This window comes from Eleginops maclovinus, chromosome 7 (genome assembly GCF_036324505.1).
Source record: "Eleginops maclovinus isolate JMC-PN-2008 ecotype Puerto Natales chromosome 7, JC_Emac_rtc_rv5, whole genome shotgun sequence".
NCBI lineage: Eukaryota > Metazoa > Chordata > Actinopteri > Perciformes > Eleginopidae > Eleginops > Eleginops maclovinus.
The window spans coordinates 4,656,073-4,680,727 of record NC_086355.1 but is presented as its reverse complement, the minus strand read 5'-3'; the positions used below and the strand labels follow the sequence as shown (position 1 = coordinate 4,680,727).

Genomic DNA, 24,655 nt, shown 5'->3' with positions numbered 1-24,655 from the left:
CTTTTAGCCAGGCTGCTGTGTCCCAAGAACAGAAACACAATTGATTCTGGATATTTGTGGTGAAGGTTCCCATATGAAAGCATTGGGTAAAAACACAGATGCGTATTCCACTCGACAAGACTTCATTTCTCCAATTGTACTGAATGACGGTGCACTGGTATGCCTTGAACACTAAAGATGAATCAGTGACAGCTGATTGTTACTAATGACCCAGCAGGAAGAAATTATACTTGCAAATAAGTTGATAGGACAACATGCAATGTGATACTTACCACACACAAAATAGAGTAGTTAAATCTTGAAGCCAAGCGCCCTCATGCAATCTTTGTGTGCGTCGATCAGGTCTGTGCAGCTTTCCGCTCCCTTCTCAATGATGCTGCAGGAAAATCAAAAAGTAGAAATTAAGAAATGTTTTGGTACAGGTAGAGAAGCCGTTTCAGTCTTTGGACAGTAACTCACCAAGCATCTCTGACTTTCTTAGTCTCCGGACAAGCGCAGCACGCCTTCAGTGGCTTCTTCTGCTCAGCGGCCTCAGTCACAGCAGGAGCCTCCAAGCTGGCAGCAGACACGGTTGACATCTTCTGGCTGAAATGTTGAAATGTTTAAATCCCAATTAAGTATGCAAGGTCTTCCTGTGCAATAGAGTGCATTTCCCCCAAATGTAGGTTCTGGGAGTGCATTTCATTACTCAATCAGATAAGACAGGTAATTACACAATGTAATATATCAAATATGTTGAATGAAGTACTTTTTACTTCTAAAATAAATAAACACATCCACTAAAAAAAAAGGAAGAGCAATATTATGCACAGGGACTCTGCTAAACTAGTATTTGGGAGAACATGAAAAGCGATTTAAAACGAAATGTTGATAATGATAATAATGTGTTGCAGCCTGAGTGACACTGAAGGGGGTTGGACTGATGTAACACTAGCTTAGATGACAGCATCGGCACATATGCAGCACAAAACAAGTGTATTTTGAACTTTAAAATGATTAAAAACCCACTAAGATACGTTCAATTACAGGAAACCCCGTGTGCTTTGTTGTGATGCAGATTAGTGTTGGTAGCTTAAGCCACAGACTGCATAAATTGGCTTTGGGAGACATTGCATAACGTTCAGTTGCTAACAGTTGCTAACACAAATGTTGGTATAATGCGGTGTCATGGCGGATAAATGATACACTTGAAGGAACAGAAAGCGTAGTGTATGAGTTAAGACAGAACAGCAGCTCTGCGATCTTTGTTATGCAACTTACTTGAGTAGAGGCCGGCGGCTTACGATAGCAGGAGATTTCACCTTCAGAAAGAAAGTAACACGATGGAGGAGAGCTCACGTGTTCCCCTTTTATACAAAGTCACGTGATTAAAAGCGCCTGCAGAGGCTTCTGGGAAATGTAGTATTATTTTGTCAACGGCTGGAGGAGCGTTAAGAGCTAATGAAGAACCAAAACATGTCAAGACAAAGGTCCGGGGAATCTATGTTTTGTTTATATGAGGTAAGTTTTGTGATATTACATTTCATTGTGAGTCCTTTGGCACTAAAGGTTTATTTTTGACATTGAAAAGAACAAAAAAAGTCAAATAATGTTGGCTTAAACTAAACTAGCTAAAACAAAACTAGCTTAAAGCTAAAGTTATTAAACTCCCTTTTTTGGTGGAATTATTTTCTATATTCACCCTTTTCAAAGTGGATCTTTCCTTCAGATAGTCACCAGTTCACTTATTATTATTAACATAAATCTCAAATTGGTGTAATAGGCTAAGTTATTAAAAAAGTGAATCTAAATAAGAAGCTAATTTCGAGATGATTTGTAACATATTCTGTTAATTACAGTATATCAATAATTACCACAACAACATTTATACAATATACAGTTTAAAAGACTACATCTGTATAACTTAATTTCAGTAAAAGAAACAAAAATGACTTGTGATGTGGATTGACATAATTAATATCAAAATGTACCAGTGCTTATACATTGATTTGAAAATGAAACAAATAGATAACAAAAGGAGAGAACAAATGAACATGGGCCACATCACATAAACACTGCTGTTTTTCAGCTACTTTGTCATCCTGTGCTGTAAAATATATTTGCTGGTGGGAAGGTCATATACGCTTCAATGGCTGGGGAGATTTTTTAATATGGAAAATGTTTATTTTCTGCCCAATAATGTGTTTTCACATGTCTACTGGGTCCACAGTGCGTCAGCAAAGCATACCAGTGCGTAAGCAGGAGCACTGAGTCACTTATTCTAGTTTGAGGGCCAGCTGTGTGCTAGATAAATGAGCAGCTAAACATATTATTCATTTTCTTGGTCCTGAATGATGGATATGAACCTCTAATAGAAGCATACGCAGTATTTCCACAGGATTAGAGTCCATATAGTTTAACACAAACGTGAATTAAACATGGGGCTTTGAAACATTCTTTTAGTTTTACCTGAAATCTGTTATTGTTTTCTGTGTAGAAATCTGGCACCTGAGAGATGGAGACCACGGTCAAAGTCCTGATCGTCTGCCATCTCCTCTTCCTGTGTGCACTAAGCAGCGCCAAGGAGGAAAAAGTGTAAGCACTCTTTTTCTATTTTTATTTAATCAGAGTAGGATATGCAGCTAATGCGTATTCTCCCATGTACTGTATATTCTAACAAGCTTTGTTGGAACAGAGAACTTATGAGGAACCAAAAAGTCAGAAACAATGTAAGGCAGTGCTCAGGAAGCAAAAACCCAAATGTGACTGGATCAGAGATAAGACGGAAAGAGATAAGAAAGACTTTATTTTCATCTAGCTATACACAGGGCAGTATATAGAGGACTGACAACGTGTTTCCCTGTCCTAGTGCGAAACAAATAATGATTGAATTACCATAAAGTGCAAACCAACAACATATACAAAAACGGCTATAGACAAAAATACAAGAGAAACACATGAGATTCAATAATAGAAAAATATAAATATAGTTAGATGTGAAGTCATCTGAGGTTATTTAAGGAACGCAAAGTCCATACCTATGTTTTCGAAAAAGAACGAAGCAGAAAACCCATGCAAAACAACACGTCAGTTTTTTGGGTTATTGAGTACCACTGCACTTTACCGGATAAGCTATGTTCTTAAGAGAAGTGAATATAGATTTTTGTTGACTGAACACTTAAATTCTATAAATCTTTTTCTGATATGTACTACCTCTTGTGGTGGTGCGAGTAATAACAGAAGTCAAGACAGAAGCATGACATCTTTTATAAACAGGACCAAAGTGTTTTTGCCCCTTTGCTTAACCAGACTATAACCGTATCAGAAAACGCTTTAATTAATAGTTTTTAAAAAAGACCATGAAACAATAATTTGGGAAGGCATGAAAAACAACATTCATTTTTGTCAATCTTTGGTTGCAAATTGAGCATTGTACCTTGGATTTATTTGCACGACCGTTACAAGTACCTTAATGAGATCTAAAATAGATATGTTATCCAACAATTTACTAAACCCCTTAATCCTCTTCAGCATCACCATGGACTGAAGACTATTTCACAAAGACTCTGAACGGAAACACATCACCACGCCAGGAAATTTGATGTGTATATAAGTGGGAAACATTCATTCTAAAATGAAAGGTATCTTTCCAAAATGTCCCTCACAGTATGAGACACATCTCGTGCACTAAACTTCCAGTAATGCACCTTACTGCCATGAACCCTCTGTTAATCCCTCTGTTAATCCTTGCCCTTACATCCTTTTTCCAAACATTGCTGCAATCCTACGAAACCTTCCTAGAAAAGGAAAGAAATATCCAGTTCAGGTTATGATCCTAAAATCAGGACGACAGCCACTATGTATTTTCATTACCGATCACATTCTGAATAAATCAGTAGTTGTTACTAGATAAAACATCAAAGAAATTGGCAATCAAATATTCACAGAGCCAAATGTGCATCTTGAAATATTTTATTTACATTTACAAAGCAGGAATCCTCTCAATGCAGCGTCAGGAGACAGAGAATATTGATAATGTTTGACCTGGATTGTAGCTCTGTTGAAAGATTGTCAAAATAATTGCCAATTATAATGCTGTCGATTTTTCTCCTCTTATCTTTTCCGCTCTACTTGAAATGATTTATTTCAGCCACTGTTTGTTGTTTTGGTGCTGATGTGAAAAGTGCAAACAAACAACACAGGAGCTGGCGGAGAGCAGCGAGCATATCTACAGCATCAGGTAACACAGCGCCGTGTTTAATTACGTCCCTGCTAGATATGGCCCATACTGAACTTATGCCTGCCCACGCTGCTAGATGTCAGGGTCACATGGTATATAATTGTGATCCCCTCCCCACACACACACACACACACACATACAGCCGTGGAAAAAAAGAAGACACCACTGCAGCATTATCAATTTCTCTGGTTTTATTATTTATACTTGATTATATGATACATGATTTTTTTATTGTATTCTATAAACTGCTGACAATTCTTCTCTGTGTTGGAATTCAACTGACACTGGAATGGCTGCCATCCATATACACACACACACACACACACACACACACACACACCATTGTGCTCAGTATTAATGTGAGCTGGACCTCACCGTCCTGACATGGCTTGATTCATGAGGGGACGAGACACGGATACTGAATAGTTGATGAGCTGGAAGAAGAAGAAAAGAAGTGGAGCGGTGGGGTGGGGGCAGAAATAGAGAGAGGGAGATGGAGAGAAAGGGAGGGTGGGAGGGAGGGAGCAGGAAGGCGGGATCCACTCGCCTCGCTCCACGCAGCTTCAATAAGCCCAGAGGTTTGGAGCCTTGATGGAAAATTACCTTGTGACCAAGAGGGGAGGTCAGTACTCGTAGACGCTCCTGAAAAGCAGCAGCAGCAGGAGCAGGAACAACAGCAGCAGCAGGAGCAGCAGCAGCAGCAGCAGCAGAAGGAGGATGGCTTGCGCGTTCGGCTGATCGGAGGGCACCAGAGCTGGGTCATGGAGAAAGTAAAAGGTCCCGTGGCAGGATGCACCACTGCCACCTGTGGATGGAGAGCCCTGCTTCTCCCGCAGCTGAACCGGCAGTCGCTGTACGTGTACGGCAGCGAGATGGCCGTGGAGCAGGAGTGCATGCGGCAGCTGCAGAGCGGAGTCTTTGTGATCCATCCGTTCAGCCTCATGAGGTATTTAATATTTCTGATAGATTCAGGTCAGTCGGGGCTCAAACTCCACCTCCACTTTGTCTCATCATTTCTCCAAAAGTTGTGATGTTCCTGCAGGTGATTCTCTGCTTGATTTTGCGCCAGAGATTTTTACTCGTAGTTTTTTGTTTTGCTGCAGTTCTCTTAGTGTTATATAGCAATTTGCTGACATCCCATTAAGTGTTTTCAATTTCTTTTGCCCTTTTTGTAGAATCAAATGAACCATCAAGAAGATAATCATCAGAGCCGTGTGTGTGAAAGATATCCCTTTAAGATAATGTAAAGGTTATTCCCCAAGGTTAAACTCTCAGTGCGATGCTTTTTAGCCTGTTTATAAATGACCTGCCTACACATTGCCCAGAGGAAGGTTTCTAGCTCTATGCAGATGATGAATTCAAATACACCAGTGAGGACAGGAAGCAAAGCAGCAGAGATTTCCATTTTTTATCTGAAAATAATGCTAATGTGTTTTTCCATTAGAAAGCAGGGCTTAGTTGAAACAAATAAGGTGGAGGTGAATGATTTCAAGTTTTTAGGAACAGTTTGATATGGAGAAACTCAGATAGAGTATATTATAATAATAATAATAATAATAATAATGAATAAATAACCATTTAAAGAACATTTTAAAACAGTATCGACTTTAATTATTTAAAAACAATCTGCCACTTCATTAGCACTCAAGTAGCACGTTTTATTTTTGCACTGAATGATTTCTCCAACATTTTCATATTTTATCCCAGTGTGAGCTCACTATTACAATCAAACCCCACATCTTTATTCAATCAGGCTCTAAAGAAAGACTGCTTAGCTCTGAGAGCGTCATTCATTTTCTCAAATGAGTTTTTGTATGTACTAATGTTCTAGCCTTCGATCTAAATATAACCCAAAACAAATTGCTACCAGCGTCAGTAATAGGAACGTGGTTAATGGCAACTGTAATACTTCGAATATGAAGATTTTTCTCCATTAAAGAGCCGTCAGCTGTGAAACACATTACCAACTGAAGGGAAATGATTTTCAGATAAACAATCCTTCACACCAAAGGTCAGTTGTGTCTTAAAGCAAACCACAGCTTACCCCATTTTTAACAGAGTTCCTGTAAATTACAGAAGTGAATCTGTTTAAAGTATGTGTATTTCATTGTGTTTCCATAACCATAGTGTATTGCGGTTTGATGATATTAAAAACTACATACTGTAGGTTAACTACGTTGCACATTAAGCGCCCAGCTTAGGACATTTAGCACTAGCTATACTATAGAACCACTGGGTATTATTTATAATTGAGAGTGAGGCTAATCTACTAGCCACTTATTGTGCTTCCCTGCTTGCTTGTGGCATTACTAATAAGCATTAGTCAACAATTGATATTGTTTTTTGTAACAGATAAATATAATTTGTTTAAAATGCAAAGTGAAAGGAAGGACAAAACGAGTAACCAAATCATTGATAAATGGTCGGTCTTGAAATTGTAATTGATTTTATAGATTTTTAGGATGAATCCAGGGGTCATAATGAAAAAGAAAAATGCTTTTATGGATCTGGTTTTGCATTATGGGTATCCGTTTGTAAGGTGATCATTTGGAGTGAAAACCGAGTGAAATGTTTTGGATCAGAGAGCAGAGTAATTTGAGCCTGGCAATCGAACCCTGGCTGAGAAGCAGTTACAGTATCAGTACTTAGTGTGCATAAATCAGCTTGCATTACCGTCCCCATCGTGCTGTCTAATGAGTTCTCCTGGCAAATGAACTGAGACTTTCCACTATGAGATCTGAGGCTCACACACACACACACACACGCATGTTTCTGTTTGTGATCTTTTCCTGCAGGAGCTACTACATCATGTGCATGATGGCCATCACGTTCCTGAACCTGATTGGCATTCCCATGGAGATAGCCTTCGTGGATGGAACCAGCGGGTTAGCCTGGGAAGGATTTAATGTGTTTTCAGACACACTCTTCCTGATAGACGTGGCTCTGAATTTCCGCATGGGAATCATAGCAGAGGACGGCGAGGTGAGAGTGGCTGTGCTCTATATTCAGACACAATCTGGAGAATATAATCTCCGTGCAGACAAGCGCATACAATCCATCTCGGCCATCTGTAATCCACTCAATACACGAAGGGCTAGATTAACTAACACCCCCCCCTCTATGCTCCTGGACATGGGCAAAATTGGCACCTGCTGTTAGATTTTATAACAGGGATTATGATGTTCTGGATAAATGAGAAGTATAACATTTCAAATTAAGTATTATGCAGACTATATCCTGTTTGTTTTCATCTCTCATACTTTTTGACCTCTATCTTGCCAATCACAAATGGCCACATCTGTGTTGTTTCTTGACCTAGGTGTTTACTCTGCACAAGCATCTGCTTTTGCCAGATTTATTGTCAAGCCGCTCTCTCCCTGGAATATTCATGTGCGAGCATCAGTGACAGTCCAACTACTCTCTGACGTTAATTGTCTTTGAGCTCACTGATTATCTGACCACTGTCTCCTCTCATTTTCGGACAAACTCCCATCATATTGGTTCAGTTCGAGTGTTAAATTATACATCTGACTGTGTGACGCGCCTCGCAGCATCTTCATCCATCTGCTGAACCTGCTGCACTGTTCTATTTCGCAGGAAGCTATTCTGGACATCAAGCGGATCCGACTTAGTTACCTGAGGACATGGTTCATCCCGGACGTGATCGCTGCTTTCCCAATCGGCTACATCCTGCTGTTTGCGGTAATAATGAGACAGACCGTGGCAGCAGAGAACAGCCAGCAGTGTGCAGCAGTGTTTTGTTTGTTTACATGATATACCCTTTCCTCTTATTAGATAGTTTCCACTGAGTTAATCAATCTAAATGAGGTTTCTGTGCATGTAAATGGTCTGCAAAGGCTAAAATCCCAGAGTTCCCTCCAAAGACAGTTTAATTATCACTCCAATATTCAAAACCATTATTGCATATCACATATTTTCCTTATTTATCCTCCTTATTTGTGTGTAAAACACTACAAAAGTTTCTCATTATAAGCCGTGAACTAAACTAAAACTATGTGCATGAGGTTTTGTGCAACACACTGTTGGATATTTTCTGCTTCAACAGACATTATGAAGAGTGTGAGTGTCCGATTATAATCAGCCGCTGTTTTACATTTTTAGTTATGAAAATTACTTCAATCTGTTTCCATCATGGAATAATCAGAATGAGCGTTATCCTCATGCTCTCAGCAATGGCTTTGTTTGTATTATTTAACTCAGTGTATGTATTTCATGCACTTGTGGAATATTTATTTGCCTTTCTGGTGCTTTCAGTAACTACTTTATTGACTACTATATTTAAAAACTCCTTTTTCAACTCAAACTCTACTTTTAACTAAATCAATACGTGCAATATTGCTGTCTTTCGTCGCGCGTTTAACGTGCTTTTGGACATTTTGATGTTGTGCAGCCTTAGTAAAGTCAATGTTAATCAGATTAGATTCAACTTTATTGTCGTAGTACATACACTGAGGTAACAAAATACAAGTACAATACATATTTATACCTTTAATAAATACACTAAACAGTAAGGACTATTTAAGAATATTTTAGGGGAATGAACAATATGAACAATAGGAGCAGTAAACAATGAGATATTTAAAGTGATAACAGAAATACAATTAAGTAAACAACATACTCTCTTAATTGAGTCTCTGTATTTCTTCTATCACAGGACTTGCAGTACCACAACGACGACAACCCCTCGAAGACGAACAAGATGATGAGGATCCTGATGTTCGTGCGAATCCTCAGCCTGATCCGCCTGGCTCGGGTGTCCCGACTGGTCCGGTTCTTCAACGAGGTGGAGAAAGTAAGTTCAAAAGCCGGACAAAGTCTTCAAAGCTCCCTTTGAAATTCAATCAACCCTTGTCTGACCTGCAGATAACTTACCAGAGGTGGCATCCGATAACGAATCTGACTTTGAACGCTTATCACAATGTCTTTGGTAAAACAGCAGCTGACACTATCTTCTTTTTACGAAGCATTTCCAATTAACATAACTGACATGTTTCTAATTGTACCAAACCGTTGTACTCAAAATTAAAGGGATAGGAAACCTTAAGCTAAATGTAATCATGTCTGTGGTAATCTTATAATGAAACTCGATAAACTGTATCTTGGAAAAATCTGCTGTTGCATAATGTATGTTGTCTGGAATTTGTGAGTAACTCCACGCCCCGTGATTCTCTCTTTTATTTTATTTAACCTTGGAAACCTTGGGAAACACAGATAGAGAGAGAGAGAGGACTCATTTTGAAGATGCACATGTACCTACAATAAATGCAGATACAATCAAACAGCAATAACAGAAGAATACATGACCATATCAATTAAAACAAATGAATAAAAGCAGTGGCGGTTTATAAGATACAAAAACCCGCCTAAAACACCTCCATGGGACTCGTTTAATTATTTGACAAAGTGACATCACTATGTAACACTGACACTTCTATTGGCTGGCGCTCGAACACATTGTACATCGTAGACCAAGAGGCGGGACAGCTCTAAGCGGTCAACCAATCACAACAGAGCCGGCCAGCTAACCAATCAAAGCAGACTGGGCTCTGGTTTCAGACAGAGGGTGAAAAGAGGAGCTGCAGCACAGGCGGTATGAGAAAAATAAAGAGCTTTCTGAACATTAACGCATGGAAACATGAGGCAGAAAATACAGATATGAAGCTGAAACTGGGCAGAATATGTCCTCTTTAATAAGGTAAATGTATATGTTGTTGAAGCATATTACAAGTATGTGGGGCGACACAAAGCCAATCTTTCTCACTGTGTGAGAACGTTATGCCCTGCAGGGTGTGCTGTGTCTGGGAGAATAGCTACAAGATTTTAACAGAGCAGAACTGAGAGTTAGAGGGGGAGCTTTCTGTAAAAAAGGCTTTATAAATAAATGAAAACAAATCCTGATCTCTCCTCAGTGAAAGAGCAAAAAGGCCTGTTTTTGTTTGTGTGTTTTATGCAACGGTGTTTCCCACATCACTCTCCACTGCTAAATTTTAAGGCTCCATCCAAAGGGTTGAGAGAAAGTTCCCCCTGCCCATGAACACATCCCTGTAGTTCGGAAGAATACTGCTTCCATATTTTGAGATATTTCATTCTTGCATACTCTCTTTTATGGCATTATTTAAAGAAGGAATGATAAAACTACCATAGTCAATATTTCTTCCTTTGGAAAACCATTGCAGGGTTTAGACCCCGTTTGAAATGACGAGGTGTTTCTGAGGGAGGTTTCATGACAGCTGTAGATTTACAGTGCGTATAATCTGCACAGGAATAGGTTTGTGGTGTATGTGTGTTATTAATTTCACATGGATAAATCTGTTTACTTAACTAATCCTCTCTTCCCCTATAGGCCATAAGGCCGCAGTGAACTCGCTTCATGTTGACCCAAGTTAAATTAATCTTGCTCTCGCTCATTCATCACATTTTCTGCCACCTACTTTTTGGTCTCCTGGTTTTTTCTTTGGCCTTGAGCAGTCTGCTTCATTTCAAATCACATGGTCCATCCATCACAGTCCTCCTTCTTGTTTCTGTATCGATGTTCTACTTTTTGTGTTTATTACAACCTGAAACCAGGCACAGTATTTACTGGATAAAGATGTATTCCTTCAACTTCTGGATGGATGGATGGATGGATGGATGGATGGATGATGGATGGATGGATGGATGGATGGATGGATGGATGGATGGATGGATGGATGGATGGATGGATGGATGGATGGATGGATGGATGGATGGATGGATGGATGGATGGATGGATGGATGGATGGATGGATGGATGGATGGATGGATGGATGGATGGATGGATGGATGGATGGATGGATGGATGGATGGATGGATGGATGGATGATGGATGGATGGATGGATGGATGGATGGATGGATGGATGGATGGATGGATGGATGGATGGATGGATGGATGGATGGATGGATGGATGGATGGATGGATGGATGGATGGATGGATGGATGGATGGATGGATGGATGGATGGATGGATGGATGGATGGATGGATGGATGGATGGATGGATGGATGGATGGATGGATGGATGGATGGATGGATGGATGGATGATGGATGGATGGATGGATGGATGGATGGATGGATGGATGGATGGATGGATGGATGGATGGATGGATGGATGGATGGATGGATGGATGGATGGATGGATGGATGGATGGATGGATGGATGGATGGATGGATGGATGGATGGATGGATGGATGGATGGATGGATGGATGGATGGATGGATGGATGGATGGATGGATGGATGGATGGATGGATGGATGGATGGATGGATGGATGGATGGATGGATGGATGGATGGATGGATGGATGGATGGATGGATGGATGATGGATGGATGGATGGATGGATGGATGGATGGATGGATGGATGGATGGATGGATGGATGGATGGATGGATGGATGGATGGATGGATGGATGGATGGATGGATGGATGGATGGATGGATGGATGGATGGATGGATGGATGGATGGATGGATGGATGGATGGATGGATGGATGGATGGATGGATGGATGGATGGATGGATGGATGGATGGATGGATGGATGGATGGATGGATGGATGGATGGATGGATGGATGGATGGATGGATGGATGGATGGATGGATGGATGGATGGATGGATGGATGGATGGATGGATGGATGGATGGATGGATGGATGGATGGATGGATTTGGGATTTTTATTATCGATTTATCTATCCCAATTTGGGACATTTTTGCGTTGCAGCAGCATAAAAAGACAAGGCGTTGTACACAGTCAAATTAAAAGAGCAGAAATAAACTATTCAAAATGTCAATCTCAAAAGAAATAAAATAGCTTTAAAAAAGTAGAAAATGTAAATGTCAGATAAATAATTATTCTTGCTGAAACCAAAACCTTCTTCAAACTCAACCCTCATTGTTGATAAGTGCCACGCCGTTACAACTGATATTTAAGATGGTATATTGGAGGGGTTGATTTAGGGCCTGGTTTGCTTCTCAAATCTAAAGCGTTTACATGCGTTTGCATGTTGTGGCAGTTAGATGAACTAGATCTGTTTGGTTGTTAAGATTAACTCAAATTTGACACAAACAGTTCCCTATGACCCAAGGACAACTGGGGTGGCTATGGCACATGGAGCAATGTGCTGATCTACCAAACAGAGGGTCAGTGGTTCAATCCGGCAGTCAACATGTCCAGATGTCCTTGGGAAAGACACTTAACCCCAGACTGCTCTCGTAGACATGTCTACGGCATTGCGGTGTGTGTAGGCTGCTTTGTATTAAAGGGTCGGATAAACAGTGTATTGTGTAATGTAATGGATGACCTTGGCGAAGGTCAATGTGTCTGTCAAAGCTTGATGTGTTTATTGTAGGATAAAGCATCTTGTGATGGGATCACGCCAGCCGCAAGCACAAACTGGGCTGCGGGTGTTCAGAAGGGGGGGGTCTCTAATGCAGTTTTTACTCCCCTTATTTTAGCACTCTTGCTGGAACCAAAACCATCTTCAACCTCGACCTTCATTTTGGTCTCAACTACATGCCTGTAGGTTTTGCAACTGCATCCTGTCTGTTATTGTGTCCACAGACATGCAGATGGAAGTATCATCACCTGGCAAAGTACTTTGTGCGTCAGAAGACGTCTCGCATCTTGCTGTGAACTCACAAGCAGAAATCAATACCACACCCAGCATGCTATCTCCCAGATCCCTTATAGTCTCTTGTGTCTTGTCTTATCTTTCTGAAAGGTGTCTAATGCAAACCTGGAGGTGGTCCGCCTCTTCTTCCGCGTCCTGTCTCTGTTCATGATGATTTTCCTGCTGTGTCACTGGAACGGCTGCATCCAGTACTTTGTCCCCATGCTGGAGGAGTTCCCCACCGACTGCTGGGTCCGCAAAGAGAACCTGATGGTAAAATGAAATTCACAAAGCTCTGATTCTTTGATGAATAGATTATGGTTGTTGACATTGTTGTAGTTAAGGAGGTATTTGCTCGACAACATCGAAGAGGCACATTTTGTTCTCTTTACTCCTCTTCCTTTATCTCACAGTTTAAAATGACACATTTTCATACCCTGTATCATTTAGAATTTTCTCAAGCTAAATAAACGATTTAAAAACCCTCTTGGATCAGCTGGAAAATGCATTTTGAAGTTGAATACAGGGCTAATTTATACACGTGTGATAATCTTATAGATTATGATGCATTGCTGTGTAGATGACACTACCCAAGAGTATAAAAGGAGTAAAAAAATGAACACAAACATTATTTCAGCACAAAAACCTCATTTCATCAGTAAAAATGGTTTTACTTCACAATACAACCTCTGGCTTTTGATACTATCATAATACTTGCATACTTTTATGGAAGGGAAGCATTTTCACACTGTTTTATAAGTACTTTTATTGAAGTAATGGATCTGAAAACTTCACCACTGGTTCTTAAAAAGGTGTTGGAAAGGAGTCATCACCTATTTCAGTGATCAAGCTAATAATAAAAGTAATGAAGGGCTTTCAAACCCCATGCTGTGTTTTAAATTCCTGTGAAGATTTTCTTGAAGCTCTACATCTACAAAAAAGTCTCATTAATTATGAACATATTTTTCCCAGAATGCCTCAGTGAGCGTGAAATACTCCTGGGGAGTTTTCCGGGCTCTCTCCCAGATGATCGCCCTCTCCTACGGCTCCATGGACGCACCAACCAGTGAGAGTCATTGATTTTCTTTAACCACCGCTAAATAAAGCGCAGGTATCACGTTGTCCCTCCGATATAAATACCCAGCGTTTCAGAGTAAAAGCCGGGCTGTGGTGTCTTGTTCTACAGATTACGTGGAGATGTGGATCGTGATGGTCAGCATGGTGTCCGGATGTCTGATGTACACTGTCCTCGTGGCCAACGCTACGACCATGATCGCCAACATCGACCCGGCGGCCAAAGAGTACAAGAGCAAGGTGAGGGAATAAATTGTATTCAAGTTTAAGGAGAGAAATGTAACTATTTCTTGTTAAAGGTACATCTTGATTCCTTATTAATGCGCAGCTTGTGAATACCCTAGCTCTGTAAAGCTGTGTGTCTCATGTGATGGTTATGGACTGTACCTCCCCACAGATGAGCCGCTTGGAGCACTACATGGCCTTCATGAAGCTTCCACCAGAGCTGCAGCTGCGCATCAGCAACTACTACCAGGCGCGCTACGGAGGGAAGTGGTTCCACGAGAAGGACGTCATGCACACCGTGTCCTCTGCACTCAAAGAGGTACAGCTGCTCGGGACCTAAAGCTGTCCATTTGGGTTCTTTGTTTAAGTTTTTTTCATAATCATCTTATATTTTGAACACTTTAGCGTATTCTAGGGACATCATTCAGCATTGTCTCTGGCTAATGCTGGGACTAACTTTTTCAAACGGTTTTCCTTTTTTATTCTTTTGCTGTTCTCTCAAATCGCAGCTGCAGCACAATATTTTCCTTTCATTTTTATTCTCTGCTCAGCAGCTAATGGCCCTATCACAGACTCTTATCTCCTCCCATAGACACTATGTGCTACATTAACTTATGCATTACATAAACACGCATCATGGCGACCTTCCTCATGCTCCATACTGTGAAGCTTTAAAACTGCACAGCTCTTGGATTTTAATTCAATTGTACTTTTTTATACAAATGTGTCATATTCATTACATTTTATTTAAGTTGCTGAGGCTTTTATCCAAAGTCAATTACAATAAGAGCAATGAACCATGAGGATACAAGCAAGGATATATTTTTTATTTAAATGTTTTTATTTATTTGTTATATTTTAAGCATTTTTATTATTTAAAAAAAGGTTTTATAATATTTCTATATTTTACCTGATTTCCTTTTCTATCCCCTCTTGTCTATGCAGCATGATACAGCAAAGTGAAAACCTTGGCAATAACCAAATTTTGATTCTGTTTCATTTTTTTTTTAGCAAATCCTGATGGTGATGTGCAGCCGGCTGCTGAGAAAGGTGCCGATGTTTCAGAACAGAGAAGAAAACTTCATCAACTCTGTGCTGCTCAAACTGGAGTACGAGGTTTTCCTGGAGGGAGACTGCATCGTCAGGCAACACGTCCCCGGGGATCGCATGTTCTTCATCGACCACGGCCAGGTCCTCATGGAGACCGACTCCTACGACCGGGAGCTGTGTGACGGAGACTTCTTTGGAGGTGAGCTAGATTCTCTCCGATTTAGATATCAGAGTGAATCTGAGAAGTGATTTTCCCAGACAGCATTAGTCACAGAATTTGAAGTAGGAGAGGAAAAGGACGTGACATAATATAAGGGAGCTGGATAGAGTGTTTTTGCTGTGGAAAGAAAAACCCAAACGGAGTCTAGAATGTAGCTCATGTAAGTCCATTAACTTAAAAAAAACCCATTAAAATCTGCACCACCTGAAGCCAAAGTACAAGTTTTGTTAAGCAGAATCACAATTATGTTGTCATTTCAAATGTGTGTCAGCGGGTTTGCGGTATAGTAATGCTGTCCTAAGGTTAAAGAACGAATTGGAGAAAACATCTCAATGTTGACCCGTTATGGTCCTTCTTAGCAGCTGGAGTTTGCTCTGTTTAAAGTCTCTTTTTACCATTATGTGTTTACAGTTCAGTGTTGAGCTATTTAAGGGCCCAATCCACCTACATTTCAAAAGCATTCAGCAGCAGTGTTGTGTTACTTCTCCAGATTTTTAAACGTCCTCCTCATTTCTGCCTCCCTCAGATACACTGGAGGTGAATGTCATGTCATATGTGATGCTTAAAGCATAACAAATATATTCAAAAGTAATAATCAGCAACCTCTCTTTGCAGTCATAGTGTCTTTTATAGTCTACAAAACTGGCTGTCTGTTTTCTGTCAGGACTCGTTCTGCTTCCAGTCAAAGCTCAGTTGTTATCAGTGATGCCAGCTAGAAATCCTTTTTGTCAGAGAGTAGTCGACAAAGGTTTTATATTGCACTGCTAATGGATTGTAGAGCATTGTGTGTGGCTCTCTTAAGGAAATTATGCCAAACTCCATTTAAAAAATGTGTCACTTTTATACTGGATAATCCTCAGAGCTCTCTGTGAGCAGTTTTCGCTGGAAATGTCTTCACCCACAGAAACAGTTCATCTGGAAACAGCTGACAGCTTGTTCTGTGGATTATCTACAGTAACAGGCTCCATGTTTCCAGGAAAGATGATGCTGCTGCCACTTTTATGGGTGCTGAGGCTGATAATTCAAAACCTGGATGAATGAAACCAGAACTATGTGCATGTATAGATAACATTAGAGGTAGGGAATTTAATTTATGCAGTGTATAAAAGAAAGGCGGAAATAGGTCAAGACCGGGAAGATAAAGCTTACACCACTGCCATATGGAAATATAATATGTTAATTAGTTCACATTAAATGTAGCTTGCGTTTATTTTCTACTGTGGATTTTGTTTTTGGGCCGAAATAAGAAATACTTTTGCAATTTATTTTTCATCACACAGCTTTTTTTCTTACATCATAAATAATGTTTCCTTGCCTAGGTGAGCAAGGAGCATTTTTATCTTAAAGAACCCAACATGGATAAATCCATCCTTTTCAATTTGTGGGATTTACTTAATTCTCCAGCTTTAAGTGGGAGCAGGTCCTAATCTTCTTTTGGCAGAAAACCTCTGCAGCGTTTAGAGCTAAGCAGGCTTCCCAAAACAACTCGGCTGAGTCTGGTTATTTAATTTAGGATTAATTGTCAGACCTCATCCCCGTCATTAGTGTTTACTCGCTCATTAACCAAGCGTTTGTGTTTCCGACAGAGACGTGCGTGCTGACTAAAGGCAAGCATCTGGCCACGGTGAAGGCGCTGACCGACTGCCAGTGCTTCTCTCTGTCCTGTGACGACTTTAAGGAGGTGCTGCTGTGCTTCCCGGACGTCAAGAAGGATATGGAGCAACTGGTTGAGCTCAACTCAGAGGAGGAGCTTCTGTGAGACCAAAAAACAGTTCTCAGGACCTTTTCTTTTACTGAAAATGAGATGCGGACATTTCCGGGACATTTTGTGCGATTGTAAGCGGACGATAAGACTGAGGCGGATCCCTCGTGTGGACAGGAGTTGAACAATTATTCGCTGATGAGATGGATAGTTGTAGAGCATTTTATTCTAACTGATAACTCTTCTGATATATCAGTTATATAAGCAATAAACTAAAGACCTCAACCGTAAAGACGGGTCAAAATACTTCTTTTTGCTTCCTTTTTTGCATTTTAGCATTGATGTTTGGAAAGTCAGTGCATACCTTAGTGACTTAACCAGGAAGATTTGTGTTGTTTTTTTACAACCTGGACTTTATTTACGTTGTTCAAGCCATCATTTATTTATTTTAAAACAACTAAAGATTGGGCAAGAAACACGAGCAGTCAAACGGCAAATCCTTGATGTAAGCTAAACCTATTTAACCAAAGGGAAACCGTAAATAAGTCACAGTTAATAGTGTAGTTTCCTCCATATTACCAGCATTTATGTGGACTCACCTTTAGTTTTATCTTCAAATAGTCATCAAATCTGTCAAAACCTGCAATCACCACTTCTAGGGATGGGACGATATAGGATGTTATTCCAGATTTCGATCAAAAGCACTGGAAAAAAAGATTGTGATACATTGGTCATCATGGTAGGGAAGTAACATGTCCTACCAGTGACACAGTAACAACATATTCATTTTTTAATGAGTTTTAAGCATATATTTATCATTTTTGGGATAAGATTTTGTATTGCAGCTACTTTGGGAAAGTGAAATAGTACCACCTGTTTGATAATCTGAATACTTGTGTTTCTACAGTCTATGGTTTCTACCCTGTGTGGACATTATTACAGCTCTGTCACTCTGTTTTCATATTTCAGCAATAACTTTGATGCTAGCTGTTCTGTTCATGTTTGTACAAATCTTAATGCAATCCATCCAATACTAGTCATTCTGAAACAAAGTGCTGGCAAACTTAAGAAGGCCTTCGATTAAATCAAGTGGTAACAAACTGGAATTTTGCTTCAAAGGAATTGAAAAAGAAACCTCTTATATCTCGTGTGTGTTTTTCTCTTAAATGACATTTATTTGGAAGCAATATTACACAAGACATGTTAATGCCACTGTGAGATCAACAGAAATAAAGCCGATCTGTAATATGATTATGGAACATCTGTGTGAGGACAGCAGGTCGTTTCCCCTTCCTTTCATCCAAACACGCACACGGTACCCGAGGCCAGTCGGTGCTTGTACTCGTAGAGGTAGTAGGAGGCAGGGGGGGAAGTTGCACTTCATCTCCATCCTGCCGGGCACCACGTGGACAGACACCCCCGACCCCAGCCCGTCCTGCAGCTTCTTCAGCATGCGGGAGGCCAGGTAGCGCCGCGCTCTTCCCGGGTCTTCCTCGATGGAGGCGTACACCTCGGGCGGCGGGTTGGGGATCTTCCACTCCAGATCCACGATGAGCTGGTGGATTCTACTCTTATCCAGGGAGGTGGGCGCGTCCCGGAAGCACGCCACCACATGGGGGATGGGAGGTTCAGACGCCACAGAAATGAAGTTGTTCGGCTGCTGCACAACTTCCTCCTTTTCCTCCTTCTCTTCCTTCTCCTCCTTCTGTTCTTGGTGGGTTTCCTCCCCTTTCTCCTCATTCTCGTCCTCCATCGGCCCGACTGAAGGGTGGAGCATCACCGCCCAGCGCAGCCAATCGTAGTTCTTCTCCAGGGTCTTCAGGATGCTGCCAGCCGCCTCCTCAGGGGGGGCTCGGTTCTGCACGGCCTCTTGGAGCTGATGCCGCACATCGCCCTGCGCCTGTTCGAGGAAGTAGCCTAAGCACCGGCCCCCCGTGTTCTTCATCTTCCTGTAGAGCGCCCCCATGCGGTCGGACCAGGTCTTCATCAGCAGAGCCTGATCGCGGCCTGTCAGAGAGGCCTGCGTGAAGAGGCACAGCAGCCCGGTGCCCAGGACAAAGTTGATCTGTTCACAGGAATAAAAAAAGAGGAAAAAGTATAACTCTTTAAATAGCTAAGAATGCGTTTAACCCTGCAGGGAGCACCAGATGTGTAACCATGGGGATGCTATTCAATGTTGAGGAAATTAAAGATGGGTTTTAAATGAATAATTAAATCTTCTAAGTTATCAGAAATCTAGTAGAGCCTTGAGGAACTAAAAGTCCCTTTTAACACTTTTTTATTTGCATTTAGACAACATATGAAGAACCACTGAAGGACCCATGTATGCATGCAACAAACGTTCAAATCATATTTTCTGTGTACAAAGTATTGAAGATCATTTGACTGTTTTTTTTTTTGCTTCTGATGTATAGCTAACCAAACAATTACCTGAAACAATTTGCCAATAAAGAAACCTTTTATTTATGGTGTTTTCCCGCTGTTGACGCAAAGAAACAACCTGAGCAGGACAAATAGGCACTGACTGCAGCCTCGAGTCTAATATGGAAACCAAGTTGCTGCATTTGATGTGCATCTGGATGTTTGAAAAAATGCCTGAAAATATATTATCTATGTTTCTTTTGACTGAGCAAGCTTGTTTTGATCAAGTTTTAACACCAGTACATAATTCTGACTAATGAATCATTTGCATCATATAGTTAGTCATATTAGGGTTGGTTATGATCAAATTCACGCCTGGCCCAGCTTTAATGTTGTTGTTGTTTATTGCAGCGTTTTGTCTTCAGCAGAGCACCAAGCCACCCGGGATTTTTGTCGACTTCACAAAGTGTTTCCAGATCATTAGCCTTACTACTGCACAGACTGGTTATGGCTCTTCTGACTCATTATCTTAAACTGATGTGAGCACCTGGCCCTGTGAGACCATCCGAGCCCCCAAAATAACCCATGCAGATGTCGCTAACTCTTTGTAGAAGGAGTCATGCCGGGTGATGCAGGGTTAGAGCACTGAGCCTGTCACTGCAGATCCTTTAGTGACGCAACCGAACATTTTGTGAAGTTTACAAAAATAAGACATTGCCTGCGTTCTTGTCCCTGCATGACACAAAAGCTTATCACCAGCAAAGTGTTTATTCATGATACATTCTACCAAGGTTAAAGAAACATGGCTGCCGTTTCTTTGCTTAACAAGGTCAGCTACTCCAGAGTGGACTCGAGAGCTACAGGGTGACTTTGATTAGCATTTATTTTCTCAAAGCATAGGAGTCATTTATGCTGCAGACCAAGGGGAAATGTCCCCTGATTGGTTAGCTGGCCAGCTCTGTTGCGATTGGTCAACTGCTTAGAGATGTCCCGCCCCTTATCCTATCACGTACAATGTGTTGGAGCTGTCGCCAATTGAAGCGTGAGTGTTACATAGTGATGTCAGCATGTTCCAGAAGTAAACACTCCAGCCCTCAAAAAGCGTAACAGAGCCTCGTTAATAAAGTTAGAGTGCTTCTGGCTCGTTTTATTTGGACGATGATTGACTCGGACTGTACAGTAAATGGCAAACAGAGCAAGTATTTTCCCCTTAATGGAAGCACCGAGCTTTTCTAGTACTCTCTCGGTGCATTTATGGAAACCAATCCTTGCAAGGAGCACTACACAAATCACTCTTTCCGCACTAATTTAAGGAGAAATTGCTTCGGCATTAAAGCTAATCCACTGAGGCTGAGGCCTAAACACCCTAAAGCCCCTAAAGAAGTGGACTTGAGTTTCTGGGAGAAATAAAACGGTCTGTCTTTACAGCAGTGACGGCAGCATCTGTGTTGAATGACTTTGCATATACTTAACACTTCACTTTAAAAAGAATTGAGTGTAATAAATGCTGGTCAAACATAGGTCAAACATGTTTACATAATTATGTTTTGCCTAACGAGCGAGCCTGCGACTGCTGCAGTGATTATTAAGGTTCATTTATTTGCATGTTGGATGATCATTATGTGAGTCCCGCCCAAGGGCAGTAAGACAGATGGACAGATGGACGGTGACCATCCGGCATTTGGTCTGCTTTTGGGGAGATTTACATAAGAAATAAAGTAGAATATAAAGCTTTATTTGATCCCATGCAAACAGGGATATATGTGCACTTAAAGGAAGAGGATTTTACTAATGTTGCTCCCCCCAGAATACACTTTCCATGCTTTACGACTCCTGCTTTTAAATGGAGTTTTGAAGCCCGAGCAGCTTAACAAATTCTCCTCCTTTCTGTGGATGAAGAAAAGCGTTGTTCCCGCACCAGCAGTGTAGGCAAAAGGGAATTTGCTAACTCAGCTCGGATGAAAGACAACAGAAGGTCACAGCTCTGCTGAATTAAATATTCAGTTTTATTTTCCAACCAAGAAGATAGAAGCAGCGTGCTTCATTCCCCACAGGACCTCCATGTTTTCCTGTCAAATTCATCTATTTAGTCAGGAAATTGAATATTTAATCCTGCACAGCTGTGTTTTCCTCCATGCTTTGGTTTTCCTTATAGAACCTGTCTTCTGTGATTATGTTTTTCAAAATGTGGTTTGAAATGGCTTAATTCTTCCATTGCATTTAATTAAGAATATATTGATGACTGTGTGTGTGTGTGTGTGTGTGTGTGTGTGTGTGTGTGTGTGTGTGTGTGTGTGTGTGTGTGTGTGTGTGTGTGTGTGTGTGTGTGTGTGTGTGATTCTGTGTGACCTCCTGTGTGGCTTCCTGCGGCTAGTTAAGCAGGAGTACGTGCCCTTGTACAGTGACTTGTTTTATAGGAGAGAATGAAAACTTAATGACCCCCTGCAGGGAAATGAATTGAACAACACACACACACACACACACACACACACACACACACACACACACACACACACACACACACACACACACACACATACACACACACACACTGTGCCCTGCACCTCCACCGACCTTGACACAGAACTCCCTGAGCTCCCAGCGTTTGGGCTTGCGGCTCAGGATGAGCTCCTCCAGCAGGGTCGGCTGGTCGGTCAGCGCTGACACCCCCATCAGACGGTTGTAAAGCGCCGTCAGCTGCCTCTCCAGCCGGTAGTCCTGCACGTACTGCAGGAAAACCTCTGTCTCCTTCTTAGTGAACTCTGCCTGGGCCCTCACCTGAAACAAGAGGGGGGGAGGGTCCAGGGGGAGTAAAAGCTTTTAAATGGGCGACAGATGCAAAGCACAGTGTGTGTCATGGGTTAGCAAAAATAAACTCTCCTAAAATGTTCTAAAATGAAATGAAATGAATAAATGGCTGCAAATAGTCTTCATTTAGGGACATAATATAAGATCTGTTTTAGTTTTGTTTTTATTTGTAGTCCACTTAAGGATATTTTGTGTCTCTTAGCAGTTGTTTTGTGTTTATTGAATGTCTCTTTTCAGATGTATTTTCACTTTTTGTCATTGGTTTGGTTCACTTTGCGATCTGTTTTAGTCATTTTGCATCCGTATTTAGGTCTTTATGCATCTCTTTTGCGTTAGTTTTGTGTTTATTATGGTCAACTTGTACATTATCTCTTTAATAGTCAATTATTTTGTCTTTTAGGTTGCTTTATGCCTTTTTTCGGGTCCCCTATTGAGACATACATTTCATCTGTTACTTAGGCTTACCTGTCACCAAAAGTGCACTTCTCAAATGTCATTTTGCTATTGTATAGGTTTGAATCAACGTTGTAATTATTTCCCTTTTCCTAGTCAGAGTAACATAATTTCCCTCTAAATCAAAAGTTGTGGCCTGTAACTGAAAAAATGTGGCTTTGAGCAAAATGCCTGAATGTCCACAGATTTGTATAATTTCTTACATTTTAAAATAATTAAACAGTATATTAAAATCATAAGCGCATTAATACTGTCTAGTAGAAGTAAACAGATGCTTCAATCATACATCTGGTGACACACATCTGCATTTACATAATACGCTTAGCATCATGAGTACAGTCACAGTCAGTTCAGTTCAGTTAAACTGGCATTACTCTTCAAGGTCAGCTCTGAACCTTGAGTGTGTTCACCACTTAACCAGTTAGATTACCCTCCAAAATAAAAGTAGGACAAATTCCCTTTCCGATATGCCACAGGGACACACAGACACACTCCAACCGCCCCTACTATCTGATATAAGTCTACCCTAAAGATCCTAAGACTACCGTCCAAAATAAAAGTTAAAACAACTTCCCTTCACAATAAAACTCTGAGAGGCAGACACCCCGATCTTCTACCCTCCAAAATAAAAGTTAAAGAAGTTCCTCACAGTAAAAAAATAAGAAACACACATCCAAATCTTCCATTTTTGACTAGACTTATAAGTAAGTGTATAATAATAGTGCCTCTACTAAGTGAACCTTTATGTTTGAGGGAGTGATTCCTCACCGCTGTACCCAGCTGGTAGTACACCACAGCCAGGTCGTCCTCCAGCCGGTGGACCTCCTGGTCGTCCAGCAGGCCGTGTCCTCCTGCTCCGAGCTCCTGGTCCATGGAGTCAAGGTTCTTCCTAGCCGCCTCGCTCTCCTCTGCTGTGGCGCTGCCTCCCAGGTAGGAGCAGATACCCTGAACCAGCACCCTGACAGCATAATATATCAGAAAGTGTTATGGATATGCAATTGAAGTCATATTTATAAACACTTAGAATGTATAATTTGCTAAATGCACTTTATAAATGTAGTGATACACACTAGTAAATATTTCTTAATGAATGATTAATGCTCATTTTACACTATAAACCAACATAATACTCAACAAAATGTGTTATTGAGTCTTATTGATTTATAATACTTGATATTTTGAGTTAAAAAAATGCTTTATAATGTGTCATGATTATTGTTCAATCATTAAAAATCATCTATAAGTTCTAATAATTATTATTATACAGTGTGATAAGCAGGTGTTGATGCATTATTAGTGTATTTATAATGCAGTTATAATTTATAATGCAGTCCATAAGAAAATAGATATTCAGAAAACTCACCTCACAGTTTGCATGTAGCCCACTGGCTCCAAAACCTTCCCAAACATCGCCATGGCTCCTGAGCTGGGGTTAGCGAAAAGACAAAATGAAGTTAAACCCTCATTCATGTTAACTGATATACAATCATTTTGCCATTATTTGGTATTAACTGATTATGTTGGGATCCTTTTTTATTTCTTTTATAACCCATTTAATAGACCAAAAGTATTGCAACTCACCTCTGTGGTTCTGTGTGCACGTTTGTTCTGACCTTCACAGTTTGTCCAATATTTATACACTCTCCTGAACAACCAGTTAATCTGATAAGACTCCTCCACCAACACTGAGCTTGAGAAGAGGGTGGATATTAGGAGTACATTTATAGGTAGCAGTAGTCGTAGAAGTAGCAGAAGTAGTAGTAGTATAGTGGTCGTACATATTTGTCTCTCAGGTGAATGAGTTGCACTTCTGTAATACTAAAAAGAATGAAAGCCAAAAGTCCTCATTAGTAGAAAAATAACAGGACGCAAATAACAGACAATTCCTCATCAAGGT

At 40.7% G+C, this 24,655-nt stretch overlaps 2 protein-coding genes and 2 long non-coding RNA genes across 4 annotated transcripts; 2 read left to right on the top strand and 2 right to left on the bottom strand.

The window, feature by feature from the left end:
* Positions 1-272: 272 nt before the first annotated feature.
* On the bottom strand, positions 273-1,376 carry LOC134867690 (uncharacterized). The gene is made up of 3 exons (XR_010166169.1): positions 1,261-1,376; positions 460-585; positions 273-376 (listed from the first exon to the last, which is right to left on the bottom strand). It is a non-coding gene; the product is annotated as an uncharacterized LOC134867690 (long non-coding RNA).
* On the top strand, positions 1,263-4,703 carry LOC134867691 (uncharacterized). The gene is made up of 3 exons (XR_010166170.1): positions 1,263-1,500; positions 2,477-2,574; positions 3,511-4,703. It is a non-coding gene; the product is annotated as an uncharacterized LOC134867691 (long non-coding RNA).
* A 58-nt stretch (positions 4,704-4,761) lies between these two features.
* Positions 4,762-17,442, top strand: hcn5 (hyperpolarization activated cyclic nucleotide-gated potassium channel 5). Its single transcript, XM_063888443.1, has 10 exons — positions 4,762-5,165; positions 7,015-7,201; positions 7,817-7,921; positions 8,895-9,032; positions 12,977-13,138; positions 13,838-13,931; positions 14,052-14,179; positions 14,337-14,483; positions 15,176-15,413; positions 17,021-17,442. Exons 1-10 carry the CDS (start codon positions 4,981-4,983, stop codon positions 17,191-17,193), a joined length of 1,557 nt encoding a protein of 518 aa, XP_063744513.1. The 5' UTR covers positions 4,762-4,980; the 3' UTR covers positions 17,194-17,442.
* Positions 17,443-17,813: 371 nt separating this feature from the next.
* On the bottom strand, positions 17,814-24,458 carry LOC134867689 (uncharacterized). The gene is made up of 5 exons (XM_063888444.1): positions 24,340-24,458; positions 24,122-24,184; positions 23,527-23,716; positions 22,072-22,275; positions 17,814-19,201 (listed from the first exon to the last, which is right to left on the bottom strand). The coding sequence occupies exons 2-5, from the start codon at positions 24,172-24,174 to the stop codon at positions 18,326-18,328; spliced, it is 1,323 nt and encodes a 440-aa protein (XP_063744514.1). The 5' UTR covers positions 24,175-24,184; positions 24,340-24,458; the 3' UTR covers positions 17,814-18,325.
* Positions 24,459-24,655: the final 197 nt, after the last annotated feature.

Excerpts from the sequence above, each read along its gene's own strand:
- hcn5 (XM_063888443.1), top strand. The coding sequence starts at position 4,981 with ATGGAGAAAGTAAAAGGTCCCGTGGCAGGATGCACCACTGCCACCTGT. Across the intron at positions 7,202-7,816 it reads TCATAGCAGAGGACGGCGAG|GAAGCTATTCTGGACATCAA; the intron begins GTGAGAGTGGCT and ends TCTATTTCGCAG. Across the intron at positions 7,922-8,894 it reads GCTACATCCTGCTGTTTGCG|GACTTGCAGTACCACAACGA; the intron begins GTAATAATGAGA and ends CTTCTATCACAG.
- LOC134867689 (XM_063888444.1), bottom strand. The coding sequence starts at position 24,174 with ATGGCGATGTTTGGGAAGGTTTTGGAGCCAGTGGGCTACATGCAAACT. Across the intron at positions 23,717-24,121 it reads GGCTACATGCAAACTGTGAG|GGTGCTGGTTCAGGGTATCT; the intron begins GTGAGTTTTCTG and ends TTATGCTGTCAG. Across the intron at positions 19,202-22,071 it reads TCAGGGAGTTCTGTGTCAAG|ATCAACTTTGTCCTGGGCAC; the intron begins GTCGGTGGAGGT and ends TCCTGTGAACAG.